The sequence below is a fragment of the Delphinapterus leucas genome, chromosome 19 (genome assembly GCF_059928025.1).
Source record: "Delphinapterus leucas isolate spDelLeu-1000000601 "Yukka" chromosome 19, BTC_Dleu_Yukka2, whole genome shotgun sequence".
Classification (NCBI taxonomy): domain Eukaryota; kingdom Metazoa; phylum Chordata; class Mammalia; order Artiodactyla; family Monodontidae; genus Delphinapterus; species Delphinapterus leucas.
In genome coordinates, this window is record NC_143147.1 from 47977202 (window position 1) to 48004217 (window position 27016).

General features: G+C 48.9%; 2 protein-coding genes across 14 annotated transcripts in view; one reads left to right on the forward strand and one right to left on the reverse strand.

The window, feature by feature from the left end:
* CBX1 (chromobox 1) overlaps nt 1-7816 on the forward strand; it is a 21429-nt gene extending 13613 nt beyond the window's left edge. For both annotated transcript variants that reach the window (XM_089901141.1, XM_022557946.3), the window contains 4 exons: nt 1948-2124; nt 2601-2778; nt 3576-3670; nt 6295-7816. In XM_089901141.1, the coding sequence (XP_089757267.1) occupies nt 1948-2124; nt 2601-2778; nt 3576-3670; nt 6295-6439 (595 nt within the window). In that variant the 3' untranslated portion in view covers nt 6440-7816. The remainder of the gene's footprint in view (nt 1-1947; nt 2125-2600; nt 2779-3575; nt 3671-6294) is intronic.
* Nucleotides 7170-26515, reverse strand: NFE2L1 (NFE2 like bZIP transcription factor 1). 12 transcript variants are annotated; one of them, XM_089901132.1, is made up of 8 exons: nt 26403-26515; nt 23886-24900; nt 19219-19254; nt 18854-19036; nt 18352-18441; nt 17967-18125; nt 15822-17176; nt 7170-12648 (listed from the first exon to the last, which is right to left on the reverse strand). In XM_089901132.1, exons 2-8 carry the CDS (start codon nt 24393-24395, stop codon nt 12585-12587), a joined length of 2397 nt encoding a protein of 798 aa, XP_089757258.1. In that variant the 5' UTR covers nt 24396-24900; nt 26403-26515; the 3' UTR covers nt 7170-12584. The 12 variants fall into 12 exon arrangements, with proteins under 12 accessions (XP_089757258.1, XP_089757255.1, XP_089757257.1 ...); XM_089901129.1 differs by having other exon boundaries at nt 18854-19069; XM_089901131.1 differs by lacking the exon at nt 26403-26515 and adding an exon at nt 25999-26103 and having other exon boundaries at nt 18854-19069.
* Nucleotides 26516-27016: the final 501 nt, after the last annotated feature.

Below are 27016 nucleotides of genomic sequence, written 5' to 3' on the forward strand. Positions count from 1 at the left end.
GTGTGGCCTTAGGCCACACTGAAAGCATCTCAGAAAACTTTGTGTGTGTGCCACTCAGCAAAAGTTCAGAATACCTTTAGTGGAAGAGGTATCTATATTTTTTTCTTACCAGACATTAGGTTTCAGGAAGACAGGGACCATTACTTACTCTCTTGAATCTCCAGCCTCCAGCAATGCAGAATTTTCTAGTAGCCAAATGTTTGTTGTTTCAGTAAGTCAGCATTGCTTATATATGCAGACATGAGAATATCTCAGAGTATAAACCTAAATAAGCATCTGTAGATACTATAACTGATTCATATTGATGAGCCCGACTTTTAGTAAAGGTTTGTTATATTTCATATAGTCTATAGATGAACTCTTTCTAAAATACGTTCTGTCTACACGTGCCAATTTAAAACTATTTAGAAGAGCCTACTTTCACTGACTCCTTTTCCCAAGGATGCTAGGAATAACCAGTTTAAACCCCAATTAGCATTGCCTTAAATTCAAACATGAAACATGGTAGTAACTACTTTCTTGTCTTGGATCATCTGCCATACTCTTGATTGTTTGTTATTTCCTTCTGGGCAGCTAATGTATCTATCAATTTGTAGATTGCAGCCAGTTTTGTAGATCGATTTTGTTGTATAGATATCTTATGGCGCCACCTACTGACACATTTGTAATCATAAGGCTTTATGCTTACCAACAGTCAAGAGTTGTATGAAGGACTAAAGAAAACAGATTTATAGGGGACTGGAATTTTAGCACTGGAAAAACCCTTAGAGGTTACCCAGCCTGATGATATATTTTACAAAAGAATAAATTCAGGTTCTGTTATCTGTGATACACACCTTTTTTCCCCCATTTATTTCCAAATTTGTTTAGAGAATCCCATGGTCATTCTGGCATTTTTATGAATCCTTCTCAGCCTTAGAAATAAAAAGTAGAATAAAAAGTTCACAAGAAACTTGAGAATTATAAATTAATGGTGGCATTCAGAAAAGACTACATAAAGAACCTTAAGGGGACTCAAAAGAGATTGTGTTTAACAATGCAGAAGAATTGCTTATATTATATATGCATATACAGAAGGGAAAATTAAACTAGATGTTTAATAAATAGGACAAGCCATTTCCCTTAGTAAAAATCCAAGTCCAATACTGTGATGAAATTGAAAAACATTCAGAGAATTAGGAGAAAGTATGGATCAGAGGATTATATGTATATAGGTTTGATGTATAGACCTTATTTTTAAGAGGATTGCTTTTTTTCTTTCAAATTAATGTAATATTTTAGATACCATAAGTAAAGGGGTACTGGGAGCTTTTTTAACTTAGGAGGAGTGGGTATAAAAGTTTTAAGTGGATATGCAAGAATAAAGAAGTTTTGCTGTGAGATTAGTTGGGGCTGTTTTAGAAAACTAACTTTCTAGCTGAACATAGAAAACTCTTGGGTATTGAAGATGAATAGGCATAACATTTATTGAAGCAGAATGCACTGTTTTTTGTAAGATTTATTTATTACTTATTTATTTTATTATTTTTGGCGGCATTGGGTCTTAGTTGCGGCATGCGGGATCTTCGTTGAGGCATGCGGGCTCTTCGTTGCAGCACACAGGCTTCTCTCTGGTTCTGGCGTGCAGGTTTTGTATCTAGTTGTGGCACTCAGGCTCCAGAGTGTGTGGGCTCTGTAGTTTGCGGCACACAGGCTCTCTAATTGAGGCGCACGAGCTCAGTAGTTGTGGCACATGGGCTTGGTGGCCCCATGGCATGTGGGGTCTTAGTCCCCTGACCAAGGATCGAACCCATGTCCCCTGCATTGGAAGGCGGATTCTTTACCACTGGACCACCAGGGAAGTCCCAAGCATGCACTATTAAAATCATCGATGATGTCCCTGGTTTTATCCAAATATTCTCCTAAGAGTGTACCCTAATGTCCTTTTTATTTCCTTTATCATTTTAGCAGCGTCACCCTTTATACCAGAAAGCTGGCGGGCACTATGGGGAAAAAACAAAACAAGAAGAAAGTGGAGGAGGTGCTAGAAGAAGAAGAAGAAGAATATGTGGTGGAAAAAGTTCTTGACCGTCGAGTGGTAAAGGGCAAAGTGGAGTACCTCCTAAAGTGGAAGGGGTTCTCAGAGTAAGTTTCATTGACCCAGGAAAATCCATTCATTTGGTCACCAACTATTTCTCAGGAGACTGGTAATGTGCATGACCCAGGGTGCACTGATGGGTACATTGTGACTCAGGCCTGGCCTTCACGGCTTATAGTTTAATTAGGAAAATGACCTACATGTACAAAGTGCTATCATGCAAGACTGATTTCTGATGAGCAGTTTTGTGTGTGGCTTTACACTGATCCAAGTTTGCAAAGAGAGAGTAACTTTCTTTTGAAGGAGGCAAGTTTCTAAGCTTTCAATTTGTACTAAAAAGCCCCCTACCGCCTCCCAAAAAATGTCAACTTTGTCAAGTTCTTGGTCTTGGACAGAATCCAGTTATATTTTATCATTAACTCCTCTGTTCCAAGGACACCAGCTTTTGTCCTCCTGTGCTTCTCCTTAGTGTGAGTGTGCTAACTTTGAGTGGAAAGGGTGACTCGTGTGCCTCTGGTTTCAGTGAGGACAACACATGGGAGCCAGAAGAAAACCTGGATTGCCCCGACCTCATTGCTGAGTTCCTGCAGTCACAGAAAACAGCACACGAGACAGATAAATCAGAGGGAGGCAAGCGCAAAGCTGATTCTGATTCGGAAGATAAGGGGGAGGAGAGCAAACCAAAGAAGAAGAAAGAAGAGGTAAGGCTCGAAGTAAGAATTTTTACTAGCCTAAAATTCATGCTGCTGTCAAAGAAGCTGAAAGATAATTTAAGCACTTTTGTTCTGCTGCTCCTTAGATCTCAGCAGCTGGCTCTCAATCCTTTTGGAATGTTAGATAGGCTAATGCTTTAAAAATGTTTGAGAGGGGCTTCCCTGGTGGCGCAGTGGTTGGGAGTCCGCCTGCCGATGCAGGGGACACGGGTTCGTGCCCCGGTCCGAAAAGGTCCCACATGCCGCGGAGCGACTGGGCCCGTGAGCCATGGCCGCTGAGCCTGCGCGTCCAGCACCTGTGCTCCGCAACGGGAGAGGCCACAACAGTGAGAGGCCCATGTACCACAAAAAAAAAAAAAAAAAATGTTTGAGGGTTCAATCTCATGAAGCCACATAATCTACTGTTATTTTATGTGAGGTTCAAGAACAGTAAGTGCAAGGGAATTCATTCCTGTGAGGAGATGGTTGTCAATGTTTTAATCATTACAGGTTTTAATCTATTCAATACCGTAAAGTAAGGTACCTTTTGAGGGTGAAGAACAGTTGTGAACATTTATTTTGCTTGAGATGTGGGTCCCTTTTTACATATGGGGAAACCTCAAGCATTTCAAAACTCGATGGAATAATCACTCAGAAGGATTCTAAAAGGCTTGTGACTTAGAGCCAAAGATTTGGTGAAATATTGGCAAAAGGGTTTGATAACATTGTCAGAGAAACAGGAGTTGCTCCAGTCCGGATAACAGTCCCATATAGTTAAAATTGTTCCATCTCTGTGGTTTTTACAGTCAGAAAAGCCACGAGGCTTTGCCCGGGGTTTGGAACCGGAGCGGATTATTGGAGCTACAGACTCCAGTGGAGAACTCATGTTCCTGATGAAATGGTGAGTCTGCCAGTGGCTCTGTGTGGTTGTTTTTTTCTTCTCCACATCTGTTCCATGCCAGAGGAAAAGAGCTGGACCTTCAAAATTCCAGTCGCCCAGGTGTGAAATCTTTAAGATGGCATAGTCCTTCGATAGTGACCCTCGGCCTGACTGCCAACCTGGACTCGTGAGTTACAGGTAGGGGCTCTTAGGATTCTTGGATCTTTGCCCATTTTTTTTTAGGAGGTGGGAGACAATCTGGAGTACAGAGGGTATGGGGAGGAATCACATTTCACTCATGTAAATAAAGGGGTGAAAAAAAGAAATGTGATTGAACCACCCTCCCCTTCCACCACCTCCTTAATAAAGATCGGGCTGGCCCCAGGATCAGAAATTCTGTTAACTTCTCAGGGTTAGGAAAGAATTTCTGTAGCTCTTCCTTTGTCCTTGACTGCCAGTTTGTGCAGATTCTACAATTGCAGTATCTGCCAGCAGGGGTCAGCAAGGCCCCTTTACTATACTAAGCATAGAGAGAAGCCTGCTTTTTTCCATTGTAAGTGTAAATACCAGTGGTGGTAGTACTCCATGAAACAGCTTAATGAAAGCAGTTGTCTTGAGAATCTTAAGAACTGTAATTAACCCAAAATTCTCTATAATTTCTCTATTCTCTGTCCAAAAGGAAAGCTTTCTTCCCTTTTTCTTGCTTGTTGGAAGTGCTTGTTCTCCTCCCCCCCAAAGTGGAGCTCAATCATTGTCCTTAAAATATAAATTAGGAGTGAATAATCCTAAGCCTGTGCCAAAGAAGGCAGCATTCTAGGGGCTTTGTCCTTTTGTCAGTCTAGAACCTTCTCGGAAACTCACATCTGTACTAATTCCTCTCCTTTAGAAGGTGGCAGGAGAGGCCTAACTTGAACACTGAAAGCCTATGGCACAACCAGTTAAACCTCTTTTTTTTTCCCATGCATTCCCTAGGTGTTTACTGACTCTGACCTTCTTTTAGCTTATTTATTGCTAGCCTGTAGGAGAAAAGTTCATTTTTAAGGTGCTGCATATGGGAGAAAGGAATTAATACCAGGACTTATTCAGTCCAACTAGAATACACTTTCTCTGGCTGCATGTGACCAGTCTGAGTAATGGTAGCACCTCCTTATTGCTTGACACTACATTCCTTTGGTTCACTCACTAGTGTGTAAAGATTATAGCTGAATGTAACTCTGCAAGTTAAGATTGGATGTTGATTATTAAACCAAGTTCACTTTAAAGTGATTTTCCTGGAGAATGGAGATACTTGTTCATTTCCCAAAGTAGCTATTTTTCTGTGCAGTGAAAAGACTGAACTCTTACTTCAAAGGCTGTTGTTGAATTGTCAACAAGGGGCAGCCTGCTTCAGGTTCCCATACTGTTATACTCCTTTTCCTTCCCATTCCCTTGTCTGTTTTTCAAAATCATACCTTACTGGCTTACTCTTCCCTGGTTCCATGGGGCTGTGTGGCTTTGGTGTACCTGTTGCTGGAGTTCTGGAAGTTTGGGGTAGTGTCTCGTCAGAGATCCCATCATATATATCTATCCGCTGCCTGCCCTATGCTATTGCTTCCATCTAGGATGTTCCCAATGACCTGAAGATAGCTTACTCCTAAGTCCCTTGTAATATGTATGTGGTTTTCAATTTCTGAGAACATTTTAAAATTCAGAAAAAATATGGAGAATTATGTAACAGTCCCTTTATTTTCTATCTCCCAGTTTTGAAGCACCAGTTCAAAGCACCTGGGAGTTGTGGCCTGTCTGTGAGCATGGCACTTGGTAGTGTTAAACAGTATGATTATGAGTAAGCAAGAAAGTGTCCACCTGCATTGGCTCTGGTCAGTGCCAAATTGGTATTAAATCTTACTATCCAACATGGTATTAAATCCTATTACCAAGCCAAGATCTCTCCATGGGCTTTTAGCAGCTGGGATATGGCTTTGGAAGAGTATGGTAGCCTCTCTTATTCCCTCAGAGACTCTGAGAGTCATGGTTTTGTATGTGTGTGTGCGGCCTTTCCCAGGGGTTCAGAGTTAGCTTTTGACAAAGATATCTAGAGGGCACTTTCAATGGGAGAAGATCTCCGAGGATATTACTTGGCTAAAAGCTGCTAGTAAATGATGCTTACACCATATTATCATCCTTCCCTGGCCTGCTCTTCTGGAATTAATATTTTATTAATTTATTTTTTATAAATTTTTTTTAAAATTTATTTTTGGCCGCGTTGGGTCTTCGTTGCTGCGTGCGGGCTTTCTCTAGTTGCGGTGAGCAGGGGCTACTCTTTGTTGCGTTGTGGTGTGCGGGCTTCTCATTATGGTGGCTTCTCTTGTTGCAGAGCCACGGGCTCTAGGCGCGTGGGCCTCGGTATTTGTGGCACACAGGCTCAGTAGTTGTGGCTCACGGGCTCAGTAGTTGTGGCGCACAGGCTTAGTTGCTCTGCAGCATGTGGGATCTTCTGGACCAGGGCTCGAACCCACGTCCCCTGCATTGGCAGGCAGATTCTTAACCACAGCGCCACCAGGGAAGCCTGGAATTAATATTTTAAAAGCCCAAGCCCTTGGGTGATCCAAGTTAGGAGACCACTAGCACCTGGTCTCAAAGTCTCTTTGTGCTTTGTTCTGCAGGAAAAACTCTGATGAGGCTGACCTGGTCCCTGCCAAGGAAGCTAATGTCAAGTGCCCACAGGTTGTCATATCCTTCTATGAGGAAAGGCTGACGTGGCATTCCTACCCCTCGGAGGATGATGACAAAAAAGATGACAAGAATTAACTCTCCTGAGTACCAGCCCCTGTCACATCTGACTGTGGGTTTCAGGTGGGGAAAGAAGGAGTTCTACTTGTCTTGACACCGTAGAGGGGGCTTGAGAAGATGTCCTTTGAAGAGCCAGTATAGTTTCTGTGCCCTACAGCAGCCCAAGTGCTTTAAAGCCGCTCCATGCTGTATAGTTTGCACACCCATCCCAGTGGAGGGGAAGGAGGGTCAGTGTTTCAAGGCAACCCATTCTGAACTTTGCTGAGAAAAGCAAAGGGCCTTCTATGAAGGACAAAACTTGCAGAATGGGATGTGGGAGAGCAAAAGATACTGCAGATCTTCAAAGAGCATCTCCACAACCCACAGCCTTCTTCCCAATAGTGTTAACTCTGCATTTTTACAGCGTAGCATGTATGTAGTTTTTGGCTATTTCTGGTGTGTTATTTGGGGTGGGAGGGATGGGGTGGGGAAGAAGGGAGATGGGTTAGGATCATTTTTGTTAAAATTTGGGGGCTGTTGGGGGGAAATGGTGAAAGAAAGGAAAGAACAACTAATGATGATTTGGTTCTGTGTCCAGAATATTTCATCCTTTCAAAAAATGTCATTGGCAACCTAAATGAGGACTGTGAGAGACTGTTTAAAAGCTGTGAATGCCTGAAACTTAGAAGCCAAGGTGTTGCCTGCCTGAGCTTAATGCTGTTCCCAAAAAGCATTAAGCCTTGGTAACTTCTTAACTTCCCAATTAAGAAGTTACCAAAGCTGCCATTTGGGGGATGGAAACTGGTTGAGGAAAAGTCTTATTGGAGTGTATACACAGGCAGATCATTCTGTCTTAGAGGTGCTAATTCTTGAAATCGACAAGAAGACCCTTTCTTCTCCAATCTTGAAGTTATAAATATCAGCTTCTCCATCCAAGCCACTGGCTCTGAAGTATCTGGGGAAGGGCAGAGGGTGGTACCGGAGGTGGGAGAGGAGGCAAAGACGAGGGCCGGTGCTCTTAGGGTGGAAAACTCTTGGAGCCTCTGTTTTTTGAACTTTGAAACCATTGGTGGCAGGGTTCAGTCACTGACAGCACAAGTTCACTGAGTCACTTCAAGAATTGAATGATTTCTGAAGCCCTGGTCTCAGGAGATTAAATTTTCATACTGGGGCAGTGGTTCACTTTAAAACAAAACACATTTTTTTAATCCTAAGAATTAACTAAAACCCAAAATGCTGTCTTGAATCATGAGATCCATCAGTTCTTGACATCATTTAGACCTGCATCTAGAACTCCGTTGTAAAATCTTTTTAGGCATGTGTTAGGTTTCTGTGAAAACTTTTGTTTTTAAATGTTAAACTTCATACCAACACTGTCAGTTTTTGTCTTAATAAAACTATAGATTTATAATCCTTGATTTTTGTCTTGTCTTGCCAGAAACACTCCTTGCCTTATTATTATTTTATAGATTGAGCCTCTTTGGGAACAACTTCCACACTTGAATGGTTTTATTTCATAAATACTGTAGGCTTGAAAATCTAGTGTATGGTATGAATCTTTCTTTGACACTGAGCATTTATAATTGATACAGAGATTATAAAGATTGTCGCATCATTCTGTCTTCATACTGCTCAAAGTTCGTTCAGCACTCTGTGACCTGATAGCACTTCCAAAATATGATACGTTTGGAAATACAGGTTTTGGGGTTAGGTTTAGATCCTGGCTCAGGTATTTCATAGATCTGTGTGACCGTAGCTAAAGTCAGCTTCTCCAAACTTTTCAGGAATTGGTCCTGTGTTTGATCAGTGAATTAAAATGTCATCCATTTTCTTAACATCATTTTCTGCCTATAATTCTAGAGCCAAAATGGGACTAGATTCTTGTCAGTTATAAAAGGGGAAATAGGATTTCCACTGAGATCAGTTCAGCTCTACGCACTAGTGCAAAGCATTTGTTCCAAATAAACTGAGTGTAGATATACTTTTTTCAAAAAGCCTCCTAGGAGTTTAGGGAGACATAAATGGAGCTGGAGAGGTCTTCCTTTGCAGAGGTCTGAGTGTGTCCTTGTAGTTGGCAGCAGCAGAGCAGTCTGTAGCTAGTTAAGAGAGTTGGGGTGGGCAGATATATCTGGTTCTGTTCTCCATCATCAGATGCACCGAAATTAGCCTTCAGTCTTGGTGCTTGTCCAAGATGGGGTGCTAGTCAGCTTTAGCCTTAACCTTTGGAACCTATTTCACTGTCACTGCTGGCATTCCTGAGCTCTTTTAAACCCACATCATTCTTCCCCATGGAAGACACTGAAATTGATAATGCACGTTGAAGTGAAGATATGCAATTTTGTTATCTTTAAAAGCCAATTATCACACATTTCTAGATTCAAGGGTTAAGGATAAATTTTTCTCAAGTGATCGTTGAAGCCACAAATGCATGCAGAAATGTCAGGGGAAAAAATATACATAGGCACAACAAATCTTAAGTCTGCTTTCAGAAAGTATTCGTAGAGCATTTCTTTAGGAAATACAAAAACATGTCAGATGCCTTCAACAAAATTGCATCATATTAGACCTCTAGCCCAGGAGTTGAGGAGATACAGATTGTTACCTTAGTTACCATTACAGAAGAACAAGAGCTTACTAATTTGGTGACAGAATCATTGTCAGCTGTCCTACACTGGCAAAGCCAGTCAAAGAAAATACCTTGTTCCTTCACTGCCTTCAGTTGAGTTTCAAGCTAATACAGTAAATACAGAAACACTCTTGTCAACTGACAGTGCTCAGGAATAATTGTTTCTGCTTTCCAATGGCATTTGAAAGTTCTGACTACCAATTTTAAATAATGTTTAATAGTTGATTTTTAAGTACTTATTTTCTGGTATAATCTTACATTCCAGAACTCATTCAGACTCAGCTCAACTTGATTTTAACCCTTGGCTATTTAGTGTTTGACCATGTGTACACAGCACATCTTTATAGTCTATGGCCTGTGGCATTGGGAATCTGTATTACAAGGTAATTATTTTCCTCATAGAGAAAGGGTTGGGGGGGGAGTGCTAGAACAAATCGCTACTCCAAAATAATTTGGTGGAATTGAAACTCTGAAATCCAAATTTCTGCAATGGCTCCAAATCCTGAACTATGTATGGAGCTGAGTTCTGTTTGAGATCAAATTTATCTGATCAAGTCATACTAATCTGATGTGCAAGTTGGGCCGTCTCATGAGGATGAACATGAATATCATGTTCTGATGTGCAAGTTGGGCCTTCTCATGAACATCATGAGGATGTTCTCATTTAAAACTCAGAACTGATAGGAATGAACTAAGTCCAGGCTCAGTGTTTTCCCCTCTGCTAGAATTTATTTTTTTTATTTTTATTTATTTTTATTTTTGGCTGCATTGCTGCGCGTGGGCTTTCTCTAGTTGCGGTGCGCGGGCTTCTCATTGTGGTGGCTTCTCTTGTTGCGGAGCACAGGCTCTAGGTGTGCAGGCTCAGTAGTTGTGGCACACAGGTTCAGTAGTTGTGGCACACAGGCTTAGTTGCTCCGTGGCAAAAGGGGTCTTCCTGGACCAGGGCTCGAAACCATGTCCCCTGCATTGGCAGGCGGATTCCTAACCACTGCACCACCAGGGAAGTCCCCTCTGCTAGAATTTGATTGAAATACAAATACCACTACCAGGCCAGCATTCAGCTTATTAAAGGAAGGAGTCTTGGCTTCCTTCACCTTGCCTTTTAGCAATAGGTAGAGACACCCTGGTGTTCTGATATGTGGTAAGAAGTTTGATATAGGAGCTTAAGGTCCTCAGACAACTGTCAGTCTCTGATCTGCACATCACCTTGGTTTGACTGTCCAGCAATGAGGTTTTCTCCAAAAGTTGCTGCTTTCCTAGCCGATGTGTTCAGGGTTGCTTATCTCTCGTATGGATGACTTTTAATCGACTTTGGCCTTGGGCACTCCCCGTTGAGTAAATTGATGAATATTGAAAGCAAGTGAAATGTGAAATAAAATCATCCTGCTGGGATGAAAAGCATAGTTGGCCCTGCTCTATGGGGCAAGTAGAGTAAGGAGTCAGTTTCTAAGGCTTTTTTTTTGCTTAGGCCAGTTAGGTGGCAGAACTCTGAGGCAAGGCTGAAACGTTAGGTTTACAATATAATGCTGACTGGTTTTTGTTGATACTAAAGAGCTTGTGTTAATTCACCAGCAGGTCTGAGTCTGCATTCTGACCTTACTGGTTTGCATGTGATTTACCAAAGTACTACTTGTGATAGTACCAAAGCCATTGTTTACCCCACATGGATTTTAAAATCCTAGTTGACTTCGACCAATCCTGCCCTGTTTACTGTTTGCATAGTCACAGGTCAGGCTGGACTACTTTGGGGCCTGGCTCTGGGACATGGGCCCACAGTTTCAGTTACTGCTTCAGCCCCTAGCTGAAGACTGGAAGGCTTATTAAGACAACTGAATTAGCCTCATTAAATCTGTGTTTAAAACAAAAGGCAGAGCCCCAACTCCTGGTCTTTTCTCCACCTCTCCCCAAGTGAACTAGGTTTTTCTTCCTTGGTTGAAACAGCATTTGGAATTAAGTAACAAATACTGTACAACCTATTCCATTCTGCAGTTAGACTGGAAAAGAACCAGCTTTAAGACTTTTATTGATATTTCTGCACACTCAAAAAGGAAGACAAGGATTTCTATCCAACTGATTTTGAAAACACACTTCTTCACAAAGGCCCATATTCTCACTCCACTGGAGACAACTTGTACACTAGATTCTGATTCTCAACTAATTCAGGCAGACATGAACTTTCAAAGAAATCCTAGACAGAAAAAGGACCAGAACTCAAATCACGCGTTAAGTTTCACACGTATCCCCAGAGTCCCCACATGCTCACTCTCTTACTCTATAAAGTTCAGAACTAGACGGAGGCTGACTGACCTCTGTGGGAGAAGTAAAAGTGAAAGAGGTTCTTGGTGCACTGACAAAATGACAAGTTGAAGGTCTATGGTTCCCTTTCACTTCCCAGATGGATCAGGAATAGGAAAACAAGGCTTAACCACTCATAATAATCAAACACATGGATTTTGCTAGAGAATGCCTACACTTGGTTGGGAAAATGACTTCCAGAGAGGCAGACACCAACCTGGTACCCATTTTTGTACATGGATAGTATCAAGGAAATGGGCTCTTGCTGGTAGTGCCCTAAAACTATATATTTAGTCTGAGTTTCTGAAGCTGTTGCCCTAGGTCAGTCCCTACTGGATGAGGTAGAACTATGGTGGTGGGGATGTTCTTTTTTCTGCAAGGCACTTGTTTTCCAGCTATGTGCCAAACAGATCTGAAGAGCAGCAAGGTCTGGTGTAGCTGTGGGTGGTCAAAGCAGGGATGAAGGCAGCCTGAGGAAGGCAGGACTCCATGGAAAGTACCTCCTCATTCACTGGCTGTTTTTAATTGCTGTTCAGCTTTCCCTAAGAAGGGCAAGGAGTCAGCCGTGGAGGCCAGGTCTTGATGACACTGAGCATGTCTCTAGATCTCTACTTTCCCTCAGTTCTATATTTTTTCTATTTTTGTTGATTCTGAAATAGCCCTGGCTTCACTGGTGAGATCGTATGTGGGGCAGAGATTGAAACAGTGGATCTGGGACTTCCTTGGCAGTCCAGTGGTTAGGACTCTGTGCTTCCACTGCAGGGGGCAGCGGGTTCAATCCCTGGTCAGGGAACTAAGATCCCACAGGCCATGTGGTGCAGCCTTAAAAAAAAAACCACAATGGGGCTTCCCTGGTGGCGCAGTGGTTGGGAGTCCGCCTGCCGATGCAGGGGACGTGGGTTCGTGCCCCACGGTCTGGAAGATCCCACATGCCGCGAAGCGGCTGGGCCCGTGAGCCATGGCCGCTGGGCCTGCACGTCCGGAGCCTGTGCTTCGCAACGGGAGAGGCCGCAACAGTGAGAGGCCCGCGTACCGCAAAAAAACCCCAAACACAATGGACCTATTTCCGTCGCCTTACATGATTTAAAATGTGTGGGAAAATCAGTTTGAATGATGCCTAGGACTAAAGTCAAGACAAAGCAAGCCTTCGACCCCTACCCAAGCACGTCACCCAGAAGTTTGGTCCTGAGGTCTGCTCATCTCCCTGCGAAATCTAGGACCTCGTCTCACTTCCTGTCTCAGGTGTAGCAGCCTTCACAGTCCTTACTTGAGGTCTCGTATCTTCTTCCTGCCAGAAAAAGCCTTGAAGCTGGAACACCCACTCCACCTGCCAACAGCAAAAAGAGGTCAGCCCCACAGCAGTGCTGACCAACTTGGCCCAAAGCCCCAGCTAATCAGCAAGCTCCCAGACACAACTGTACATTTCTCCATAAGGGGACATGGGGGAGGGGGGTGACCAAAACACACTTTCTCAGACCAGAGGCAACACTAGCAAAGGGGGAGGTGAGAGGACTTTTTCTTAAAATCTTTAAAATCTGTTTGAAAAGTTGCAAAACAAGATAAAAGTTATAGCCTAATTGTGTACTAAACAAAAATATACACGTTTCTAGAAAGTATACAAAAACATTACTCTGAATTTTACTTGTCACAGTTTTCTGTATATAACTTGTATTTTTTATCAGCATAAATTAGTTTTTCTGACTTAATTTTTAGCCTTTTTTTTAAGAATCTTCGTTTTATTTGGCTTACAGTCATAAGTTAATTACTAATTAGGAAAGAGCTCTTGTTTGATAGGACCAACCCGTTCCAACTAGATGGGGGGCAAAAGCCATTGTAAATCAAAACAAAAAAGAACTCAGTGTTATTCCCAGAATTCTATTCACCCCATAGGATAAACTCTAGTAGCATCATTAAAGGACTGGGCTAAGCCAGGTCATACAGTGGTACATGGGGAGTTCAAGATCACAGGTTTTCATGAGGAGGATCACAGCTTCCAGTCCTAAACTGCATCTGGTAATCTCACAGAGACTGCCAGGTGGGCATTCATTACTTGGACATTTGTTAAGTACCTACCCCTAGATGCGCGTGTGGCTGTTCCAGCAACCATCCAGTACCTTAAAGCATTCAACTCTTTACAGGCTTTTTGTATTATTTTGAGGGAGAACAGATTCTGGTCACCTCAGCTGGAGAGCTTTCAAATGCCTTAAACCCTGGGGTCTAGCTTTCTGTTCTCTGGTTCCGTGGCCCTGCTGTTATAGTGGAGTACTTGGCGTGTGCTGGTCCTGTAGATCTCTTGGGTTTCTGCCATCACCGTCATCACTGTGACTACGCTCCAAAGCTCTGCACCCCCTTGGTAGGTGGGGCCACCAGAGAAATAACAGCACAATCAATATTAAAAATGCAGTTTGCCACAGGAAGACAGGTAAGGAGCTGGGCCAGGTGACAACACCCACATAGCCTAGCCCTACGAGAAAGGCCAAAAAGGATTCTGAATCCTGCGTCTAAAAGGATTCAGCTGGCAAACCCTACAGAAAGGTACATAACCCCTGTTTGGAAGCTTTAATACAGTATTTAAGACTTCTGTCTTTCTAAATTCTTCATTGTCAACCTCCTCTGCTCTCCACCCACTTTCCCCTAAGAGCTCTGCCTTAGCCACACAATGGCCAGTCCTCTCCTCATGGGGCCTGTTTCCTTTACTCTCAATTTAAATTCAAAATAGGGAAAAACTGCACTTGAGAATAAATCATCCATTTTATTTTATTTTATTTTGTCATGTGCTCACAGCATCTCTCTCTCCTCTCCCTGGCAGGTCACAGAGATAAATTAAAAATAAAATCTACAAGGAAAATAATTTATAAAAGCACTTCCCAGGCTCGTGCCTTCTATCCCTACTGCTCAGTTAGAATGCCTCCCCACCTAAGCAGGGAGGAGAATCAGTGCTTCCCCCCTTCAACTCATTCCTGCTAGCCTGGGGCAGACAATGCTCCAGACCCAGGCCAAGGTGGGGACAGCAGTGGCAACAGTTAGAGACACTGTGGTCCTGGAACCACCTGGCCACCTTGGCGCTCCCCTCTCTGCCTCCCCCAGGCGGTCCTCCAGGAGCCCTTGCTAAACTGGGGGTGTGGAGAAGCTGCCTGTGGCCAAGAGCCTGAGGGAGAGGTACCCTCAGCCCCCATTACATGCACTTATTCTCCTGAAAAGAAACCCAAAAAAGAAAGACAGAGACCTCGGGACAGAGGAGAAAAATCCCAAGTGTTCACACGGTTACACGGAGTCTTTATGGCAAAGAGAACATTTAGCAGCTTTGAATATTGGTATCTCCTTTTTACTCAACACAAGCATTCTAGACCCTATAAGTGAAACAGGGCTCAAGCCCTAAAAAAATCAAAGCGCAAGAAACTCTAAGAGGACTAGTTTTTGTTGTTGCTGCTGGGTTTTGTAGGTTTTTGTCTTTCCAGTGACAAAGCCCAGTTGTTGGTAGGGGAGGCCTGAGGGAAGGGTCACTCCCCAGTGTTGTGCTGAATACTGCCTGGCTTCTCCACATCATCCCCCTGCCTCAGAGCAGCTCCCAGGAGGCTGCAGGCCCAGCCCTGTGGGCACTGCCAGCACCCCAGCTCCAGAAGAGCTCCAGGCAGCTGGTGAGGGGCGGGGGCACACGGGTGGGAAGAGAACAGCATTCGCATGCAGGCTCTGATGGAGACGTGGGAGCCTCAGCTCAGGGGTGACTGGGCACAGAGGAAGATGTATGGCAGGGCAGTGAGTGACATGCTTGGTGTTGGGGCTGCTGCAGCATGAGGCCTCACGACCCCTGCCTGTTGACTCTACCCTTTGATCCTAACCCTCCAAGCCAGTGTCGGGTCCCAGGGGCTCCCCTCTGATGGAAACCTCACAGGAGATATCATCCGAGAGCTCCCCGTCAGGGATGCCAAAGTGCAGGAGCAGGAAGAGTTCACAGGCCCCTCTCAGAACCGACTCCGTGTTCCACCCCTCCCCTAGGCTAAAGTGGGGTTTACTCACACCAGTAATCTAGTCCCCTCTAAAACCTGCTGCCTGGAATCCTGGCCAGAGCCAACTTAACCTGCCCTCTGATTTTCTTCCCGCTTTGATTTTTCTGGGTTTTCTGTTTTCCTTCCTTCCTTCCTTCCTTCCTTCCTTCCAGGAATGAGACTTTCTACTACTTTCCTCTCCTCTCACAAGTCCCTTACTTTCCCTTTTTCGGCCTCCAGCAATGCCAGCACCACCCTTCCCTCAAAGGAAAGGGGTAGGGGTGAGGACCCTGTCCACCCAAACGGTCTGGCCACTTCCACCCCCCTCAGTGGGGGAAGCTGAGCCAGACAGCGCCTGCGCCTGCCTCTTCCTGTCCACTGACCCGCAGTCATCCCATCTGAGATCTATTGGATAAGAAGGCATTAAAGTCCCCGCTGTAGGTCCAGGTCCAGGCCCAGCCCTTCTCCAGTTTCCATCTCGGTGAGCGTCAACCCCCTTCCTCCCCAGGCTCACTTTCTCCGGTCCTTCGGCTTCCTCTCCTGCCGCCGGGCCTGCTGGTCAGCCAAGGTGCGGGGAATGAGGAGGACGCTGCCATCCCCGGCATACTGCAGCGCATACTGACTGGGCGAGTAGGGCCGCCCGTTCTCATCCCGCAGCCGCCCAAACACTTCCTGGTACAAGCTCTGGACCTTCTGCTTCATCTGCCGCAGGGACCGGAGGAACTCAACCTTCTCCCGCAGCAGCCGGGCTTTATCGCGCTGCAGGTCCTCCACATCCCGCTCCAGGTTCAGGATGGTGTCCAGCTTGCGCTTGCGGCAGTTCTGCGCCGCCATCTTGTTCTTGCCACGGCGCCGGATGTCACGGATGAGGCTCAGCTGGGCTTCGCTCAGCTGGTACTTGGACAGCAGCTCGTTGAACTCCTCCACAGGCAGGTTGATGATCTTGTCGTTGGTGAAAGGGATCTTCATGGCTCGGGCTCGATGCTCATCCCGGCTCATCTGTTTGTCCAGGAAGTCGGCCTGCTTCTCCTTGCTGCCCTTCTTGAGGGTGCTGGGTGGTGGCAGGTCAGCAGAGTCGAGGGCACTGGGTGCCATGTTGTATGTGTGGTTGTGGCCCACATGCTCCAAATAGGGCAGGCAGGAGAGCTGAGCTGGGTCCTGGTAGCTCATGCGGCAGAACTTGGAATACTCGGGCTGGTAGCCCACAGCGCCCTCAGCCTCTTCCAGATCCAAGGTCTCAGAGTCAGAACTGTAGCCAACTGCACCTTCCTCAGAAAAGGAGGAAGAGGCTGAGGAAGAAGTAGAGGAAGAGGAAGAGGAAGAAGAGGAGGAGGACGAGGAGGAGGAGGAAGAACTACCTTCAGAGCTGCTCAGGGAGGAAGGGCTATGGCTGGAGTCCAAGGAGAGGCCTGAGTCAGAGTCAAATTCCTCTTCGAGCTGGGAGGCCTGCACGGGGTTAAAGCCTTCTTCAATGGCCAGGTCCATCAGGCTGATCTCATCTAGCATGGCTTCATCTAACAGACCCCCGAGTGGGTCAGGCAGCTCAGGGCCTGCTGTGTCATTGGCTGTGCCATTCAGCTGGGGTGGAAAGAAGAGCCCTGCCAGGTTGGTGGAACCAAAGGTGGAGTTGAGGCTGGTGGAATTGCTGGGGACCAGCGGGAGCAGCGTGGAGCTGCCGGCCACAGGCAGGCTCTCCACCTCCGGGCTGAAGAGTGAGAAGTCCTGGCTGCAGCCCCCCAGGGACGCCTGATGCAGGCTGACATTCTGATTGATGGGAGTGTTGGGGGCAAGGCTGTAGTTGGTGCTCAGTGGGTCTCCTGGAGGGGCATCGTACAGGATTTCACTTGTTGATGTGTTCACTTCCATGGCCTGGGAGGGGAGAAGAGCATCACCGTTCACTTAGCGCAGACTCCATCCCCAGGTGTGGCTGGGGGCTCACGATAGCAGGCACCCAACATAGGCACAGCTGCATGGGTGTAAAGGCAAGAGACAGGAAACCACAGCCCACAGCATCAGCTCCTGGCCCCGCTTGATCCATCATGCCTGGCAGAGACGGGTTCCTCCCTGTGGACTCCACCCCAAGGCAGGACTGATCAGCTCCAGGTCATGTTTGGCCCAGACTTCCCCATCATGGAGGAGAGGAAAAAAGCACCTAACACTGCAGAATCAGCACAGTGAAAAGTACACCCAGCCTTGGAGTAAGAAAGCCTAGCTGCACCACTTGCTGTAAGACCAGGCATTTCACTCAGTCTCTCTTTGAGATTCAGTGTCCTCACGTTTAAAATAATAAAGGGCTGACTAGATGATCCCGAGGGCCAAGTGAGATGACAATGGCTGTAAAGCACTACAATAATGTCAGCTTTTATTAATGCTAAACCTAGGAAACACCCAGCCCAGTGATCATCTGCCTGAAGGGAAAGAAGGAGGCGCACCTAGGAGGCAGGCCTGCTTTAGAAGCCTCAGCCCCGGGGCTTTAACCCAAACCCCAATCTTGACTCCACCACCCACTGACACGTGGACAGTTACCTCTCAGGGCCCCCACTTTCCTATGGATCAGAAGGGTGTCACTCTCTCTTCTCCCAGAAGTGGAAAAGCAACTGAGTATGAAGACACCCCACACAAAGTCCGAGAAGTTTGTGCCTGGTTCTGATAATCCTACCTGCATTTCCATGATGGACATGAGATCTTGCCACTGCTGTTCCAAATCAAATGGAGACTCTGTCCCCGTCAGGAGAGGAGACAAAAGATTGTTTTGAAGACCTGGGGGCTCACTCTCACTAGGCACTGCTTCTGTTACGCTGGAAATGTCTGCTGGAAACTAGGGCAAAACACAGAGGGTTTAACAGGGGAGGAGGAAAGACCACCTTCTGCTTTCCTCCCCGAGACTACCACCTGAGGTTCTGTTTCTTCCTTCCTCTGAATTCACCCCCAGCAGCCAGGACAAGGCCAACACCAAAAGCCGGCCCCTCAGGCAGCCACAGAGAGACACACTGTGTGCAGGCTGCCCTGCTGACTCAGTGGGCTCTCCCTGGAGTCCTGCTCACCTCAGCATTCTCCCCAAAGGGGCAGGTGGCCTCCAGCAGCCTAAGGCACTCTTCCAAGGACAGGGCTGTCTGGTCCTCCCCACCAGGCACCTGTGGCAACAGCAACTGTTAAGTCTGACTGACCCGGGCCTTGGCTGCCTGTGGGCCGAAGCCCCTTCCCCAGCCTTTCCAAGGGGAAGCTTGAAGGAGGCCCTGCATGGTTGCAGGCCTACACTCTCCCTCCGTTCCCAGGCTGTCGGCTGGCCCTGAGTCCCAAACTCCAGGGGAGAAGAGAGTGGGGGGGTTCTGACGCAAGCAGAAAGCCGCTAGGTGCTCTGCCTCCCATGTGCTGTTCGTTACCAAGGCGCGGCCCCTCCGCTGCTGCTGCTCTTCTACTCCCGCTTCCTCAGCCACCACGGTGACTTAGAGACCCCAACCCAAGATATACATTCAGGCCCATCCCACAGACACAACCTGCCTTCTCTAAAGAGAAGTTTCTAGAAGTGGGCAGAGGCAGGAGTACCTGTGCAGGGAAGCTCTCCCCAGTCTCTCCATCCACTAGCAGGTTTCGTGCCAGAGCTTCTGCACCCTCGCCTGGCCAGGGGTCCTCCTGCTCCGCTCCATCTTGCAGCTCCTTATCCACATCCTGCTCCTTCTGGCGATGACTGTAGTCAAAAATCTCACGCCCAGCCCCCAGGTCAATATCCTGTCGCCAAAGGATGTCAATCAGATCTATGTCCTGGAAGACAGAGCATCATGACTTTAGCTCTGGGGTCCAGGGGCCCCTCCCTGTCCTGCCCCTCAGAGGTTAGCATCACCCCAACTACTCCCGGGTGGGGCCCCTCCCAATCTACACCTGCCAGACTCTACCCCCTGTCCCCTCCGTACCAGCACGGCTTCATTCATCCATTTCCAGACACCAGCCTCCAAAAAAAAAAAAAAAAAAGAGCTAGCGAAAACCACTAGCACAACCATCACCATACCGGTCTGCGGGCTTAGGATCTGGACCAGAGGCACAGCCAGGCCAAAAGGCTGGGCCATCTTACCACTACTTAAGAAGAAAGGGGGAAGCAGGAGACACTTCTCATTTCGGGAATGGAAATCCCTTAAAACTTGGTTTGTAGAAAGCTGGCCATGGCAAGCAAGAGTGAACTGTCAAGCAAAATTGCTTCGCAGTGGCCAGGCTTGCATCAGCCTGTGGTGCCATTTCATTTGCATAAAGGGGTGGGGTGGACTGGAGAGGAAAATCCCTGCATTTGCAACCACCTGATGCAACCAATGACAACGACAGGCTATCCAGCCCTTCCTACAGCCGTTCCCCCTTCCCTGGATGAGGCAGGAGTAAGGCTGAACACCCATAATTCTCAGTCCAGGCTCACCTCAAGATCCATCCCTGCCAGAACAGAATGCCCACTCTCAGCTGATCCCAGCAAGCTGCCTCAATCCCCGGAGAGCCTCAGGCAGTCAGATGATCCTGCCTGGACACCCCACCCCTGCCAAGGCCAGCCCCACGGTGTCCCCACAAACCAGTGCTCTCACTCCCTTACCACACCCCAGGACTCACTGACTCCCATCAGGCAACCCACTCAAGGACATAGCCCCCATCACTGCCCAGCCACAACTGCCGCCCCGGGCACCAAAATGCCTCCCTCTCACTCTACGCTGGCGGCTCCTGATTAGCTCCGGCTCCACCTGCTACCCCCAATGCCACCAGCGTGCAACCCCAATAAATATGAGGCGTTCAGGTTTCCTGTACATGCCACCCTCTGCAGTTAAAGAAACCCTAAACTGTTGCCTTCCAGTCAGAGATTAAAAGGCAGACACTTTCCAGAAAGCAGTATCCTTAGCTTAGACCCACCTCCCTAGCTCTGACCAGGTATCCCTCTCCCACAGTAAGCCTCCCGGATCCTAAGACCTCCCAGGTGTACCTCTCCCTGCAGTCTCCCCACATATACCAACCTGAACAGAAGCCCTGGACCCAGGAGCAGAGGGGGGCTGGGCCACCCGGCGACCAGCCACCAAAGAGTTAAGGGGCCGGCTCCCTTTGGCATGGCCCCCACCACTGTGAGAGCTGCGGTCCAGGCGGGTCATGGTGTGCGAGATGAGCCCCAGGGCAGCTGGTGCTGGGCAGCCGGACAGGGGGCTCCAAGGAGCTCTTGGCTCGCAGGGAGCACACCAGGCTGGAAGGGTGGCCCCTTGCTAGCTCCGAGGGGCCCAAGGAGGGTGCCCCGCCCGTGCTGCTGCCTGGGCGGCCCAGCCCAGCCCCCTTCCTCCATCCTGGAGCAGCCCCCTCCCACCTCACAACCCCAGTTCCACTCAGGCGCCCGGCAGCCCCCACCCTGAGCTCACCGCAGAGGCTGCAGTGAGATGGGACTCCCACCCCATGCTCCGTGCTCAAGCTGCAGAGGAAAGCAAGCTCCCTCCTGGGCCTATCCTCCCGCTCCTCCCTCTCTCCCCCTCCCCACGCCCCCCAAACTTGTTACCTAGGCTGCAGCAAGGAGCCAATCCCCTCCCCCTCCCACCCCGCAGGTCACTGCTGAGGCTGCAGAGAGCCAATCCCCTCCCCCAGGTCAGCAGCTGGGCTGCGGAAAGAGCCAATCCCCTCCCACTGTCGTTACCTAGGCTGCGACGAGAGCCAATCTCCTCCCCCAAGTCTCCGCTGGAGATGCGGAAGGAGCCAATCCCCTCCCACCGCCTGTTACCTAGCTGCAGCCGGGAGCCAATCTCTGCACCAGGGCAGCTGGAGAAGCTGCCGCAAGGAACCAGCCCATCCCCGGCCGCCTCCGTCTCCTCAAGGAGACGCACCCAGGGGCGGGCAGCCCCACCCAGCCCAGTCAGCCAGCCGGGGTGGCGCAGTGAGAGCGCCCTGGGGGGAAGGGGTGCCACTCTCCCTCCTGTCGCATCCTGCTTACCCAGCCCACTCAGGACTGGGACTCAGGACTGGGCAGACACTCCTCCCACAGCTTCTCCGGGAATCTAAGTTCTTCCCTGGAAGTGTAAGGAGTTTTCCCGTTCCTCAGGAGGGCTGTGGCCAGTCGTCCTCAAGCCCAAAGCTCAAAAAGCTAGCCTGGGCAGGAACCCAGTGCACCCAGATCCACTGGGAACCAGGGGCTTTGTCACCCTACAACAAGCTAGACAAGAGGAAGGGGGAAATCCATCTGCACAAATGCAGGGATGTCACAGTGCCGGCCAGGCCTAGCCCCAGGCAAGAGGAGGGAGACAGGAGCCTGAACGCCAGCACTGAAGGAGACAGGTGCTCTGCAACGTCCTGCACACAAACATGTCCCCCCCGCCCCCCACTTTCTTTTTACCCCAGGCTTTGTTCAAGAGCCATCTCTGCCTGAGCCCCGGCTTACATCTCTAAAGCAGGAAGAATGCCCCTGACAGAATCAGGGTCACAATTCTGGCTCCCATCCTCACTGCTGCTCCCCTTGAGCCTAAGGTCAGGTCAGGGACAGTGTGTTCTCCTTGGTCGCAGAGTGCTCCTCCTCGCCTGCAAAGAGCTGTACACAGGCCACCCCCCTCTCTGGGCAGAGTGCCAACCTCGAGGGGAATCCTATCCCTGACAAGGGCCTGGGCTATAGCTGTCCATCGAACAGGCCTGGCAGCAGGGGAGTGCTGCCACCCAGGGATAATACCAGCTCCAGCAGTGCCTGTCACATGCTCTGGACCTGGGTATTTTTATCCCTGAGTTGCTGAGGAAATAATGTTCTAGACACACAAAAATCCTCCCTTCCCCCATACCCAGCCTGGGCCCCTAACGCTAACCCACCCCCAATCTCCAAAGGGAGCAGTGAAAGCCTGGGGTCAGGGAAAGCACAAACTTCATGAAGATCAAGAAATGGAGGCAAGCAGGGTCAAAGTCCCATCCTATTCCACCCCAACCCATCCAATTACATTGAAAACATCCCATCCCACCCCATCCCAGGAGAGATCCCTGCAGGAAGAGGAATGAAGCTATGCCTGCTGGGTTACCAGCAGCAGGGTTCCCAAGCCCAATTACATCTACCCCTTGAGGAGCTACCGTGGGTGGGATGATGGAAGAGGAGGCCGGGAGGCATACTTCTTCAGACCACTGTGCCAAGACTGGAGTCCAGTTGAAGGTAAATAACACAGGAAGCAGAAGAGAGGTGGCACTGTAAGAATCTCAGAAAAGAGGCACTGCAAGGCAAGGAGTGCTCATGACTCCCATACTCAGGTAATTCTAGTCTCTCTCAAAGTAGAGCCAATGTGAGCCAGCTAAGCACAGAGCAACCCTGGCACTACTGACATTTGGGGCCAGATCAATCTGTTATTTAGGGGCTGTCCTATGCTTTTTAGGAAGTTCGGCAGCATCCCATGCCTCTCTCCACTAGATGCCAATAACACCTTCTCCAGTTGTGACAACCAAAGCTGTCTCTAGACACTGCCACATGTTCCCTGATGGACAAAATCATCCCCAGTTGAGGACCACTGGCCCAGAGAAAGCCACATGATTTGACAGTCACTAACATTCAGAGAACCGAGCTCAGGAACAGGCTTCAACGCGGGATGGTAGGCAAAACCTGGTCTGACTGGTATGCAGAAAGAGCCAAGTTCTACAGCATCTGTAAAACTTTTAACATACCTCCACACACCCTCTTCCCAAACACTACCCCCATGCACCCCCGCCTCAAGACTCAGCTCTGGAAAACCCAGCCCAGTGCAATCCAGCCTCCTCCTTCCCTAATGGAAGCGACTGAACTGGATCTTTTCCCAAGCTCCATAAGACTGAGTGGCAAGACAGGTCCAAACGCAGAGCTCAAAGCAGTCTTATCACATTGGTGGGGGAGGGGCAGCAGAAACCATTTAACATGGTTAGAGGCGACTGCATCACCTTCTGCCCAGAACAGTGTGTCAGCCACTCGTCAGTTCAGACCTCTGACAGCTCAAAGCAAGCTGCCTTCAGCAGCAGAATGCAGTTTCTCTTCTAGTTCCCATCCATCCCTCCCGTCCCTACTCGCTGCAGTGGGCCTTTAGCAAAGAATGGGAGCCTTGGCCCTCTCCTGGCCAAGAATAACTATCTCAATCTACCCCTTGGCTCAGACCCAGGAGAGGAGACTTATCAGGACCTTACCACCACAACAGGCCTGACCACAAAGGAGGAGAACTTCAGAATACATATGTGTGTTTTGATGTGGGGGGAGGTACAAGGCAACAGTCCACAAAATATTTGTGTCTTAGCAACGAACATACACCGCATCAAAGCCCATCATAACATGACTCCCTCCCCCACCCCGGGCCTCCAGGAGTCATGTTGAAATCCAAGCAGTAAACACACAGGCATGTTCTAAGGACCTCCCACTGCCCTGACAGTTCATTTAGAGGTGGGTCAATGGTTCAACACAAGGAAATGCTCCCAACCCCCAATCTTAGTCAGACAATCTAGCCCACTCCTATCCCAGAACAATGCCTGAGACCCCCTGGAACCTCTCTGGTTCTTTACAGGGCTTACTACTATTACTACACTCCTTCAGGACCAGCCCACCCCCGCAACCCCAGACCCTTCCCACCCTCCCCTCCACGTCGCCACTAACCTCTTTGGTTAAGTCTCCACTGACTGGAGGGGCTACAGCCCCCAAATCCTCCAAATCTTCACTGAATCCCTGCTCCGTTTCGCTTTCTCGCACCCCGTTGTCTGGGCCTGTCACATCTTGGAGACCACTGGAACTCTCGAGGGCGAGGCCCGAGCTGGGCTGGCTGCCAGAGACAGACCCCTCCGGATCCCGGTGGACCAGCCAGGCGTTAACCTCAGTGGTTGGCACCTGGAACCTGTCCAGGGCCCTCACCTGACTGAGGAGCCGCCGGGCAGTGAAGTAATTGTCCAGGTCTATGCTCTTGGGGTGGATACCATAGCCATCCAAGGTATTCCTCAGGTTGTGGAACTGGGTCTGAGTATAGGCAGAACTGGGCCCCAGGATGATCTCCCGGAGCGGGGGGAGCTGCGAGGTCAGGTAAGTATCCACGTCCACCCGCACCCCGATCAAACTCAGCAGAATGGTGAACTGGAGGAGTCCTTCCGTTAAGTATTTCTTCAGAGAAAGCATTGCTGAAGGACCAGAATGTTTATGCTTTTTGGTTTTTAAATCTTCCAAAAGACAAATCAAGGCCACTGCTCTGCTGCTCCAGCCAGCAAGTTACCCTCCTCAGTGCCAAACCCCGTACCCCACCCTGGCAGAACACAGGGGCTGAGCTTCCTGACAGCCTCAGAGGAAAGCACACCCCTTGGAGCCAAGGCCACACTCCAGACCACATTCACTTTTCCCTTCTTGACACCTCACCTTTGAAAGTAAAACTGTTTCCTAACCCAGTCCAGGCCCTCAGGGCCCACGTGACTTACTGTCTCCACAGTCCACATACAGTCACTTCCTCACTCACATTAGTTGTCCTCTCTGTAAATTTCACTGCAGGTTGTTCTCGGGAACAGCTGATGGTATTTTTTTTCCTTCTCTCTCCTAAGGTTTATTTCCTTTGGCTGGAGCTACAGGCCTTTTGTCTTGGGTCAGAGTGTCCCGCCTCCTCCACACTTACCAGGGGGGTTTCCAAAGAAACCTGAAATGGGAATCACAAAAGCAACAGGATAAGATTCCATAATTTTCATGCCATGACCAAGGCAGAGGTAGGAAACACATTAAAAGGCCACTTTTATTTTTTATTTAAAAATAAGTTATTATACTCCAAGAAAAACAAAACATGAAAACCTGTTACAGACAGAACAACTATGAGAGGAAGGTATTGCTCACAAGGGATCTCAGTTTCTGGATATTAATTCTGCAGTACCCTAAAAGGTAGCTCATTTTGGATAAGCAGATAATGCCCACGGCATCCAAAATACTTTACACGTTGTCTGATTTACCAACCCTCCCCCCACCCCATACACACTATCCAGCTTCTATTTTTAGCGTGAGAAGTCCATTTCCTATCTTAAAAGAAAGTTTGTTTCTCCTCTCTCAGTAGAAAACTGCCTACAATTCTTGTGCCTTCAAGTTCTAAAAGGGAGGGAGAGATTATTAATGGGTGAGAGAGTAAAAGGACAAGAAGACAACCACCACATCACAGAAAAGAATAACGCCTTTTGTTTTTCCAACTTTAAAATCTGATTTCCCTTTCCTATCACTCTCACATTTTAAAAAAAATGGGGGTACTGACAAGATGGGGGGCCCTGAGGCAGGATTATTAGGTCCAGAATTTGAATAGGCAGGTTTTATTTTCATTCACGTGATCTTCTGATCCAAAGCAGAAGGATATGGCCAAGTCTTCAACCCAGATAGCCAAGTGGGGAGGGAGTAAAGCTGCCTTTCACTTTCTAGTCTCTACTTCTGAGCTTCCCTTAACCTCGTAAACCACGACATAGCTCTCTCCTGTTCACTGCTGTGACCCATCTACGAACTTCATCCTAAAGGGAAAGAGGGATATACACACATACACACACACACACACACACACACACACACACACACACACACGCCCTTATCTGGTTGGAGTAAACATAATTGCGACCCAGAATTCCTGCTTACACTTCCCTCCAGTTCTCACGCAATTTACTACTAAAAACCTCCCAAGAGCCAATTAAGTTCGAGAAACCGGACAAGGTCCCTTAAAGATCGAGTAAGGCCAGGCCTGAGCCCGGTCCCACCCTGCCCCGGATACCCGAGTCCGGCTGGGACCAAGTCGCCATGCCGCTCCTGGCGCCTCGACTTCTAGCCTCTGGGCAGCAGCGAACCAAGTGTACTTTCCTGGCCTTGACCCACCCTGACGGCCAAACCCCACCCCGCCCTCCGCCCTTATGGCCCCACCCCGCTCCCAAGCCTGGGCCTAACACCACGCCTTCTCAGGCCCTCAGCCCTCCCCAGTCCAACCCACCCTGGAGATGCTTTCTCCACGGCCTCTCGGCCCCTCCCTGCCAGGCCCAGAGCCCGGCCCCGACGCGAACTCCGCTCGGCCGCCCGCTCCCGCCTCCTGCCCCTCAGCTCCACCCCGCCGCCCTTCACCCCGTAAGCCTCGGCCCCGCGGCGCTGCGCCCCTCCCGTTAGGGAAAGAAATGTGCTTGATACCCTCTGCTGATCTCGGCGTCCGCCGCTGCCGCCACAGCAGGCGCTCAGCCCGAAGCCAGGCCTTGCCGCCGCCACCGCCGGCCGGCCTAGAGCTCGCCAGCCTCCGCTTCCCTCCCCGCCCCCTCCTTCTACCTCACACGGAAGCCCGCCCTACGCGTACTCCCCCGGGACACGTTTCTCCAATCAACGAGCGGAGACATTGGCCGTCGCCGGATGTCGCTTTGATTGACAGCAGAGAGAACCCAATGGCTGAGTGCGCCTCCTTCTCTCTTTACCGATTTCCCAAGACTGACACGGTCCACGGCCCAATGGGCATGTAGGCCCGCCCCACGGCATGGGCCCACCAATAAAGTGGGGCGAAGGCCCTATCGCCCGGCGTTTGGGACCCCTCGGCCGTGCGCCCGTCGCTCGCCGGCTGCAGGAGGTATTACAGGCTGGGCACGGAGTGAAGTTAATAGGCTGAGCGCTTCCAGTGCATTCTTTGGCGAGGGTATAAGGGCTTAGGGCTGGGAATGGGAGGTGGTATCGCCGCCGGAGTGCGGGATCCCCCCCTTGAGGGTTCCCACGGTGACTTGCAAAAGTCCAGTGAGACCTGAGATGGGGCACAGAGCATG